At 40.2% G+C, this 12,045-nt stretch overlaps 1 protein-coding gene across 3 annotated transcripts in view; it reads left to right on the top strand.

The window, feature by feature from the left end:
- Window positions 1–10,229: 10,229 nt before the first annotated feature.
- LRCH2 (leucine rich repeats and calponin homology domain containing 2) overlaps window positions 10,230–12,045 on the top strand; it is a 55,424-nt gene continuing 53,608 nt past the window's right edge. The window contains exon 1 of one of the 3 annotated variants that reach the window (XM_072430414.1): window positions 10,230–10,936. In XM_072430414.1, coding sequence (XP_072286515.1) covers window positions 10,609–10,936 — 328 coding nt within the window. In that variant the 5' untranslated portion in view covers window positions 10,230–10,608. The remainder of the gene's footprint in view (window positions 10,937–12,045) is intronic. The other 2 variants (XM_072430413.1, XM_072430416.1) reach the window with 2 other exon arrangements.

Here is a 12,045-nt window from a genome sequence, read left to right as displayed (position 1 = left end):
GCCTTTCTAAAACTTTTTGAAGGAAAGAAAGGGAGGGGGACCCCCTGCTATATTTACTATATCTACAGATTACAGTAAATTACCATGGTGGTCAGTGGATAGAATGCCTCCTAATATGCTGGCAAGTGGGAAGAATGTCACCCTTACAGATAGACAAAAAGATTACTGGTGTCATTGGTAACTGACCTGAGAGGCACAAATTGCCCATTGCTCAAGGAACCCCTAGCAACCTCTGGCGGAACCCTGGTTGAAAAACACTGATGTAGAGATTCCTATTTATTACTGCACTAATTAAAGTTATATTACAGGGTAGTCCCCGGGTTACATAAGAGATAGGGACATAAGTTGAATTTGTATGTAAGGCTTAGTCTACACGGACGTTTTCCCCAGTGTTTACCCTGAGGCTTTAAAGCCCATGTTTGAAATTCCCATGCATGTCAATGAGCTAATTTACACCAGGACGTTTCCTTGAGGCACAAGTATGAGCGTTATCTATAACGTTGCTTGCAACGTTTAAAAAATTAAAACGCAGGGTTAACGCTGGAAAATGCCCTAAAATTCAGGAAAATTAGATTAAACAAGGGTAAATGCTTCTATTGATTTCACTGGGGCGTTTTACTGCAATAAAGCATAAAAAAATAAAAAAATTTGGAGCCTAGGTATTTAATAACTTCTGGAGCAAGCTGTGCTTTGATATGCAATAAGGAACAACTGCAGAGTTTGCCTTGGTCATTAAAGAGTTACAAGATGTAGCAGAAGACCTCAGTCTGTAGGATTACCCACAACCCCAGCTGTGTTTAGAAAAAAATTTCTTCTGCAAGCCATGCAAACCGCCTCCCTCCCCCACATCAAGCCTCTATCCTGCACACGAGCGAGCAGGGAAGCCCCATTCGAATCTAGGAGTCGTCTGTATGTTGGATGTCCTTAACTTGGGGACTACCTGTACAGAAATACGTTCATCCTTCCATCACATTATTCATAATTTTTTTACATGTTAATATTAGCCCAAAGATAATGTGGCTCTTATTTATTTTTTTATTGTTTTTATTTTTTACCAAGATTTACATCTATCACAAGTGGGTCAGCAGGCACCTATCGCTACACCACCATGGTAGATGTGGTCAACGGCTGGCTCCTAGCTAAACCTAATGCCAGTTTGGGGCAAGTGGTGTCCAGGCCCAAAGTAAGATTAATGTCCATTGTAAGTAAGCAGATAATTGCGCTATTCAGAGAAACAAACACATATTTTCCAACTTTTGAAATACATTTTATCAATGCAGAATTAAGCTCCTAATCTTTAAAAATTATATGGATATATTTGTATTCGTACTCCTAATCGGTGGCGTGCTGAAAAAGAGGAAGCAGTATTAGAGGAAGTCAGGGACAGCGGTGCTGGGAGTATATGGATGACAAAGAAACGTTCTAGGGTTAATATTATTATTACACAGTATTGATACAACAGCAACATATTACACTGCACTATACAAAGTCTATAGTCATGTCCCTACTATAGTCATATGTCTTTAATAAAGTCTAAAGTGGATTTGGGAGGAAGCAAAATAACCTAACTGCATATTTTTTGAATGTGGGAGAAAACCAGAGTACCCGGAGGAAACAAAACACAGGCAGATCCTGCAAACTCCATGCAGATAGTGTCCTGACCGACATTTGAACTTGGAACCTAGCCCTGCAAAGGTCACAATGGTAACCTCTAAGCCACCATGCTGCCCTAAAGGCCTGGAAAGCAGGCACTAGGTGTAAATACGCCAACCAGTTGGTTGGATTTCAGCGAGGTGGCTTATCACCAAAGGGTGTCCTTAACACAGCAACCTTCTGCACCCAAATGATATCAAACTACAGCATTTATTCCCACATTACTATCCCCAAACTGGGCAAACCAAGGTTATCCTGCAACATTTTTCATATTCCCCCTATCTCAAAGCACCCCTGTCTATTTTCCCCCTTCACTGACAGCAACCCATTATCATTTATCTCTCATTCTGTACCACTTTGTACCATCATCCCCTGCAACTTAAATTCTTTATTATTCTCTTTGCCATCTTGACCATTAACACCAACGACTCGGCACTCACACTTATATTACTTGCTGTATTTAGCATCCCAAAACTCCCACGACTTCCAACACCTTGACCCATATTTTATCCCCCTCATATTTCCTTGCACTTCTGCTACATATTCACCCTTCTTAATGAACTGCTTTACACTTCACTTGGATCCTCAATACTATCATGCTCCATCCAAATACCAGCTCCCTGGCATCCCATCAACTCTACCACCTAACACTGTTCTTGGTGCCAATGTCCCTTGCACACACCTTTCACTGCAATAACATGCTATCCAAATCCACATCTCTCTTGTTATTTACGCCACAAACCCCACAACCCTCTCTTCCCGACGTCCCCATAGTATTGCTCTCTGTTGACTACTGCCCTCCATCTCCTCCTTTCCCTGACAACACTTTTTTTTTCTACAAACCCCATTTCCACAAAAGTTAAGACACTTTCTAAAAATGCAAAAAACTATTTTCTGTAATGTGGTAATTCACTTTAACCTTCATTTAGCAGGGGAAATGACAAACTGTGTTTTCACAGGCATAGTTTCTATTTGCTAACCATACTTTTTGCAGCATTTATACACAGAGTAGTGTCAGGAACTCCTGACATAGCTGTCTCAGAGACAGGAAAGATGGAAGCAAAACTGCTGATTTCTAATCATGATTACTCAGCAATGTTTGAATGAATATAAAAAGCAATGTATTGTTTGCATCTGTTCTCTAAACATGTGTACTTGGACTAAGCAAACAATATGACAGCTCTAAAAACATCAATAATTATGCCCTTATCTGCAAGATGTATAAAAAAAGGATCGGGTCTGGTCATAGAGTTAGGTATATAGTCACTGACAAAACTAATTTTGGCCATTGCCTGTTAGGTATGGGGTACCTACAGACATGCTTGACCGTAGCATTTTAGAGGAGGTAACAATTAAATAGGTCTGTGGGGCAACCCTCCTAATTTGACCACAGGAACCCTCCTAATATGATCACAGGAACCCTCCTAATATGACCACAGGAACCCTCCCTATATGACCACAGGAACCCACCTAATATGACCACAGGAACCCACCTAATATGACCACAGGAACCCACCTAATATGACCACAGGAACCCACCTAATATTCTCTGCAGGCTCCGTTGGCGCTGATATCATTCCCTATAATGCAGGGTTAGTAGCCCCACATTGTAAGCATGGAGGTCCAGGGCCTGCCTACATCCCAAAGTCAAATAGAAGAAGAACACAAAGCCTGTGAGGGTCAAGGTAAGTCCAAGTACTGAAACAAGAAGGTCAACTTGACAGACAGGCAATTAGCTTTTTCAAAGAAATATGTCAGCAATGGCAGCTGCTATGTTTCTATCCTGTCATGATTTTTAAGAGAGTATACAAAATGGTGAAAATGCTATCTGTATGGGGTATTTTTTTTAATTGAACTCACCTTTAAAAGTATTGACAGGACTCTGTTATGACAGGTTTGCTTTATAAACCTCTGGTAAATAAACCCTTGGGTCAACATAATTAGGTCATCTAGATTTAAGCCAGCGGTATTTGAATCTGACCTGCTAAAATTCTAACGCTGGTTTAAAGGAAACTTTTCTTTTGGTAAAGTTGCTGTTTTATGGATCCCTTTTCACCCATTAAGAGAAAATTATTTACAGGTAGTCCCCAAGTTAAGGACATCCGGACGACTCTTAGATACAAAAGGGGCTTTACCTGCTCGCTCGTGTGCAGGACAAAGGCTTGATGCAGGGGAGGGGGGTGGTTCACATGACTTGCAGAAGAAGTCTTTTGGTAAACACAGCTGAGGTTGTGGGTGATCTTAAGAGCTATACTCTTCTTCAACATCTTGTAACTCTTCAATGATCAAGACAAACTCTGAAGATGTTTTTTTTTGCATATCAAAGCATAGCTTGCTCCAGAAGTTAATGAGTGTCTAGGCTCCTCAAAGTTTTGCTGTGTTTGTGATTAACTGACAGTGAGGAATTTATACAGTAAATCACACCACACTGCCTAATATTATGTTGAGACAAACATCTGTCCTATTTGCATTTATTAAAATAATATACCTGTTCCGACTTACATACAAATTCAACTTAAGAACAAACCTACTGTCTCTATCTTGTATGTAACCCGGGGACTACCTGTTTTACTATTTATGGCCCTTACATTAGACTGAACATGGACCTAACAAGTTTGCACAGCAGGCCCAGGGCCTGATCTTGACAGTTTTAAAAAAGCCTTGTAGCACCGGGCAGGATCATGCATTGATAATCATTGGACTGGGGCCTCAGGTAGATGGTTACTCCAGTATGGAGAGCAGGGGATCCTTAAGGTGCAATTTCTAAAATAAAGTTGTCTTCATCTTTGCAGCCAAATATTGTGGATTGAGTATAGAATGGTTTAAGACTCTTTTTACTGCTATCTGGGGCTTAGTTAGAAAACAAACTTTTCAAGATGGTGGGTTCCTAAAGAGACACAACAGCTAGAAAAAGCTAAACTAGTTACCAGTACGTGTTTCTTTCAATGATTTATTGTGAAAACATTATATCACACTATTTATTGCAAAAGGGCCCTGCTGAGGCCAGCGATGTTGCAGATTTTCAGCAATTCAAAGTTCTAGCTTTAAACTAATATAAGGTACTGATCATGGCTTAGGTATTTAGGAATTCAGCTGGAACAAGTATTTGAGGTTTTTTTAATAAAATGCATCATTTAGAAAACAGAGAAAAAAAGGGGTACAGCTGTAAATGTATACCAGGGGTACTTTTATTTTACTCTATTCATTTTGTTGTGTGCATGTTGTGATAGTCAGGAAATATTGGCTATAGACAGGTTAGCACAACATGCTGGACAAAGGATGTCATTGATTTGACATTTTGCCAAGTACAATATAATGTATGTAGCAATGTCACATGATTTATCATAGCATTTATAAGCCACAATCTGTTATTATAAACTATTAACTGCAGGTAAGTGCCATTTTGCTCAGACTTTACTTTCTGTGACTTCCTCATAAAAAAGCACAATGAGTTAATTAATTCTGACGGGGAGTATTCTTTTTTCACAGTCAAGTGAAAGAAGTAGAACTAACCTAATTACGGCTCTATTCTATCATTACTTTGTGGCTATATACACGCACACACAAATTTAACATAAATGCATTTAACTCTATTACAAAGCAAAATCCTATTCAGGCTCATGCATTAGAAAATAGAATAGCCTGTAGCAACCCATCAGACTATCCTGTAATGTTCTAAACTTTGTTAGAAATTACATCTGCAGCTTGGTGAGACAAATCCTTTCAATGGTGCATAAACTAAAAGTGTAAGGTCTTCTGTAATAACTGAAAGAAGTAGTGTACTGCTTATAAGATAGATCCTAGCTTTCTGAAATAGGGCAAAGTACACCTTTTTGTGCAAAGAAATTCAGGCAGACACACTTTTCTCTGCTTTTAGTCATGTATACTAAATAAATATTAAAACGGAGACCCATTTTCCTATATTGAATCAATCAATCAAAAGAATACTAGAAAAAAATATAAAAAAATAAAAATAAAATAGATGTATATAAAGCCTAAATCTATTTCACTGCTGCCTTTACCACCACACAACACTGAGCCAATGGCATGCAAATGGTGGCAACATTGTCAGCCTTTTATATATATTCCTCCAGTTGGCCATTGAGTTGCTTATCAGATCTTTTGGATATGAATAGCAACAACATACTGAATGACTTTACACAACAGATGACAGTACTTTTTTCCCCAATTTTTTTTTTTAATATTAATATTTGTACCCTGTGCAACAATTTGGAGGTTGCACATGCAGTATAGTAGACCAGCCAGGGTTTCTCCAGAAGCTGCTAAGGGTACCATGAACTCTGGCTCATTGACCTCATATTTGATAATGCCTGCATAGTTCTGTGTCCAAAACCATTGGGTAGGACCAGCTGCATGACACTTTTGATCTTTTAACTTGTGCATAAGGGTGGCATTCTGGCTCCAACTATAAGGAAGAATTGTTTCAATTGACCCCCAATAAACTGGCTTTCCCTGAGACTTAAACAGAATTTCAAGGGCTCATCGTGGGTTAAAAGGCTGAACTAATAGGGGGATGGTTAAGGTATAGTAAGAAAATAAGTACACTAGGTGCTATAGTAGGCAATGTAAAGTGTTGTCAGTGGAAGCCAAAAAATTCTCCTTTCAACACTGATATTTAGTTTTTCTATAAATGTTATTCGTTTGAACCACATGCTGGATTTTTTTGGGGACAATAGTGGGAAGGTCTAGTGGCTGAAGCTCCTAGGTCTCCTATTTTTCCCTTTGAGTCATTGCACCTGATTTATTAAAGCTCTCCAACGCTGGAGAACATACACTTTTATCAGTGAAACTAGGTGATGCAGGAAACCTGGTATGGATCTGGTCCAGGGTTCAAAACATTTGATAACAAATAGCAAATAACTTTGAAGAAATTTATTACAGGTTTGCTGGATCACCAAGCTTCACTGATGAAAGTGTAACCTGTCCAGCCTTGGAGAGCTTTAATAAATCAGGGTCATTGTGTATTATCTTTTTTTTTTGCAACAGGTAAAGTCCTTCTCCTGCAAACTTTCTACATTACCAATAAAAAGAACTAGATCAGATATCATGTTTTATTTTCTCCAAATACTGCAACCTGAAATCTTCTAAAGCTGCGTACACACTTGCAATTTTTGTCGTTGGAAAGGATCTTTCACGATCCTTTCCAACGACAAGGGAGTGCACGATGCATGAACGGTGCTGTACATACAGCACCGTTCATGCTCTATGGAGAGGGGAGGGGGAGAGCGACGGAGCGGCACCCTGCTGCGCGCTCTCCCCTTCCCTTTCATTAGGATCGGCTGTCGTCTATCGTCTGTGGATCCGGCAGGTCGGTCGTCCGGACGATGGACGACACCGACTGTACACACGGCAGATTTTCGCCCGATAATTGGCCGATGCCGATTATCGGGCGATAAAAATCTGACGTGTGTACGTAGCTTAAGACTTCACCATCACTCTTTGTACTGCTGTAGTGAATTATTGGTGTGTGTACAGTAAATAGGTGAAAGGCCCAAACGTGTGTTACATGGCAGTGCATACATGAATCATATTATAGAGATTCTACCATATTGGAATAGATGACAGATGGGATTTTCTTTGTGAGACCAGCTGGAAAAGAGAAAGAAGTTGAAAGAAGTCTGAATGATCTAATTCCTATGCCAAGGAACATGACACAGGATAGCTTGCATTTCCTAAAATGAATGATCTGTCTTTATTCTGAACACTGATTACAGGCTTATAACTGCAGCAAAATGAAAATGATAAACTACTTCCAAACATAAGTGTGTTGGCATAGCAACTGCATGTATTACATGCGGAAATGTTGCTAGAGTAATTGCTGGAATGATGTCAATGAAGCAACTTGCTGCGTGTCTTCCTGTACTATTAAGTCTAATGTAATACAAGCAAAACCAATATTGTAATGTAATATTCACCCACTGCCCTGATTTCCCCGGACTGACCTAGGTTTTGTGGCTACTAGGTTGCTATTTGGAAATGTCCCTGATTTTCACAATTAACCTCCAACATAATAGCATCTATTTTATATTAATAATATTCATAATATTAAACAGTGTTTCTATAGCACCAACATATTACGCAGCGTTGTACATTAAATAGGTGTTGAAAGTGACTGATAGATAAAGACACAGAAGAGCTTACCACCTAAGCTAATATAAATTCTTGTCATCTAATAAAATACATATTTCAGTAGTGCTCAGAAATATTCCCCTTACCTTTTTTAATATACAGCGGTATGTGAAAAGCTGCCACATGCAGGAGAAATATTGAATGACTTGGTATATTGCCTTGACCACATTAACTTTTTTAACTTTCTTTAACTTTAAATTGATCGGAGAGGCTGGTGTTGTTGTTTTCTTTGATTTTGAATAAACACACAATCAGGACCTATCTAGATCTGTGCATTGTGGTGCGGTATTTAGTGACACATGTAACACAAGTTACAGAATTGTGGTGCAAGTCATTTTTGAAAAGACACCCAAAGCACTTAGGCAACCCACTTTCATTGTAACACACCACAAAACATAGCACTGCACAAAAGTCTGATTTTGTGCAGGAGCAGCTCCAATCAACACAGGACAAGCTTTAAAACATGCACAATATTACATTATATAGAACTCAATGAATGTTTAGGGTTGGCATATAAAAATTTAACTTGTTGGCAATAGTATTTTTATGACAGACAAGATAGTAACTCTACCCACACTGGAGGTGTTTAGCTGACTTATGGTAAAGTCATATAAATGCTTTCTTTCAGTGTTTTTCTTTTCATTGTTTAATTTTTATTCAATAGCAACAGCTAGAAATATTTAAAAATTCCACAGCACATCTCCTTTTTATTTTTGCCTGTTTGTCCTCTGCTGAGAGTGTCTACTCAGCAACTTACATACCCCTTTAAGTCACTGCCACATAATAAGCAAAGGATAATAATACTGGTGGTCCATGAGAAAATGTTGGTGGTCCCCAGAAAAGTTTGCAATTTTTTATGTTTTAATAATAAAATAAACAAAAATAATAATATAATAAATTATTATATTCTGAATGACAATTTTCATCTTTATATTACAAGAAATTCACAAACTGTACTGGAGACAGAAAAACAAGGGAGGCGCTGTGAGATGATCAATGAATCAGAGACTGCACTGTCAGCTAAACTGACCTGAGAGGCACAAATTGTTTATTGAACAAGGAACCCCTAGCAACTTCTGGAGGAACCTTAGGGTTACACAGGACCCTGGATGAGAAACTCTTGTATAGGGGAATTATGTCATTAGTCTCCAACATGCAGGAGAGACTGTTTTCTCATTTACTTATTTTCTTTTCCCCCAACAATGGAAGGACTTTTGCAACACTCTAAACTTTCTGGAAGCTCAAAAGGAGACAATCATTAATAAGGTACTAATAATGGTACAATACATGCATTGGTGTCTGACCCTGGCTCTCTCATACAACCTAGTGTTATTTTAACCCTTTCTATGGCACTTAATAATGTATATAAAATAGGAATATATCAGGAACGTCTGCAATGTTTCAAATACAACAATACTGAAGTATATGGCTCGGCAATGGTTGCCTCATACAACTTAACACTACACTGACGTCACGCTGCGCCTCCCTTGTTTTTCTGTCTCTAGTACAGTTTGTGAATTTCGTGCATTATAAAGGCAAAAATTGTCATAATAAAACATAAAATAAAAAAATTGCAAATAATGTCAAAACTTTTCTGTGGACCACCAAAATTTTCTCATGGACTACCATGACTCTATATTATTATCCTTTGCTTAATATGTGGCAGTGACTTAAAGGGTATGTAAGTTGCTGAGTAGACACTCTCAGCACAGGACATGTCTATAACAGGCAAAACGAAAGGTGATGTGCAGTGGAATTTTTAAATATTTCTAGCTGTTGCAATTGAATACAAAATAAACAATGAAAAGGAAAAACACTGAAAGAAAGCATTTACATGACTTTACCATAAGTTAGCTATACCTTTTTTATTTCATATTATTTAAAAAAGAAACTGTGTGTACTAGGTCTCATTTGGACAGTTAGGACCAGCTGAAACGGTTATTGTTATTTTTAGCACAGCATAACTGAACAGTTTAAATCTGCTCAAAACATCCCCACTTAATCAAAATAAAAAGTGTGCTAAGTCTCACAGATCATTGTGTATAGAAAACAGCCAGTGTCTGAGTAAAAAAGCCTGTTCTTTGCCAGCAGTGAAAGTCCCTTGTTGTGGATATAGAAGCCATGGTCTCTCTGCAGAGGTCTGAGCCCCTTCCCCACTATGGCAGACTTACTTAGGGAGTATGAGCTTTGACCAATGGTGAGTGTTTTATGTTTTTATTGTGTTAGGTAGTTTATTAATTTGGAAGTGGCTGCTAATGCCTCTTAATACACTTGTAGTACTTTTTATATGCTGATCACTGCATCACATAGTCCTATGCCTCTATAGTGTAATGTAACAATGAATGGCAATGCTCTGCAACACAAAGTGCAATATATACCATATATATATAAATATATATATATACCACGTGACTGTGAACACAAATTTTGTGATTATTATATTGTACTTTTTTAACAATGTACAATATACTACACAAATATATTGTATAATATATTGTATATAGTACCAGAAAGGAGAGATATTCTACATTCAGGAGCAATGTCTTTATTATGAACACCTGCATACATGACATGAATTGCAATTTATATGACAGCTGATTGGTCAGCTAAGCTGGCGTACCATCCAATTAGCGATCACATTGCCTGTCTCCTCTCTTTGTTTTGGTTTGTCCTCAGTCTCCGCCCCGCCCACCCCCTCTCCGACCCTTGGTACGGCCCCCCCTTCTGGCAGACACGGATGCGCATGCGCACAGAGCCGAACACTTGCTAACGGTGTCATTATAGCAGGGCTATTCCCTGGCAGAAATGGCGGCGAGTCAGACGGCGACGGTGGCCGCTGTGGGGAGTATAGGTGGCCAGGGAGGAGGAGGCGGTCCTGGCCCGGGGGGAGCGGTGCCCGGTGCAGGGGTATTGCTGGGTACGGCGGGCGGTATGTGCCCGGGAATAATGTCCGGGGTGCCCAGCTTCCCTCATGGACCACCCTGGAGTACGGGGACCATTCACCAGCACACGGTGCGGAGCCTGGACCGGGCCCTGGAGGAGGCTCATACCAGCGGCATCCTCAACCTGAGCGGGAGGAAGCTGAGGGACTTCCCGGGCAGCGGCTACGATCTGACGGACACCACGCAAGCAGGTGGGGCTATTGTCACCATTGTCACCCTGCCCCTCCTCCAACCTGCCCCCACCTGCCCCATAGTGCCCCTCCAACCTGCCCCATAGCCTGTCCCCAATAACCTGCCCCACTGCCTGCCTCCCACCTGCCCCATAGCAACCCTCCCATCTGCCTCACTCACCTTGTCACCTTACCTGGGGGGCGGGCAGGGTCAGGCCCTCTAAAAATCATGCAGAACCTGGTTATTGGTGTATGGGGCACACATGTACCCTCTTCTTGGTCCACCCAATGCGTTAAATCCCATTCACTCGGTTGGATTATTGCAGTGCACATGCGTTACGCTGCACATTATTGTGTACTGGGTTGGAGTAACCTTTCCTTGATTCACCAGAATGCCCCTCTAAATCACTCTACATTCTCGTACACAGCACTTCCAGCATATATAAATGGGGTATGCACACCGCAATGCATGATGGTGTGAACATGGTCTTACACCTGCTTTGTTCAGTGTGTCAAATCAATGGCCTGCCAGTACACTGGAACGGACTGAAAATTGGATGTGCACCATTGCCTTGATGTAGTGCATTATGGGGCTTTGTAATGAATGTGGTGCCAGGACAATAACTGGCACCACTACATGCTAACGTGTGTCCCTCCACTGCGCTGGAGAGCTTTGAATGGGCCCTAAGGGCCTGTTTGTATGTTGGCCCATTTCAGGGTTTGCTTGTTGTCTTGGTGTGCAATCTGTGGCTGTATGATAATGTTGTGGCCTTGAGACCCCAACAGTCACTAACAAAGAACTGTGATCACAGCAATCTCTAACATGTTGAAGTTACATATGACCACCAACATTATGTTTACACGTCACAGGTAACATATATTATGTGCAGTCCCTCGGTGGGGTCACGGGTTCCTCTATAGGTCATCAATCTGCTCCCATGTGCTTAGAGCAGAGATTCCATGTAACCCTAAGATTCTTCCAGAGATTGCTAGGAGATTTTTTGAACAATGTGAAGTTTATCTCAGGTCGGTTACCACTGACACCAGTAATCTTTTTGTCTACCTGTAAGGGTAGTAAAGTTCTTCCCACTGACCACCAAACTAATGTACAGTGAATGTTGCAAATATTG

Source organism: Pyxicephalus adspersus, chromosome Z, assembly GCF_032062135.1.
Source record: "Pyxicephalus adspersus chromosome Z, UCB_Pads_2.0, whole genome shotgun sequence".
NCBI lineage: Eukaryota > Metazoa > Chordata > Amphibia > Anura > Pyxicephalidae > Pyxicephalus > Pyxicephalus adspersus.
Note: the sequence above shows the minus strand (reverse complement) of the source record. Positions and strands in the feature narration are given on the sequence as shown.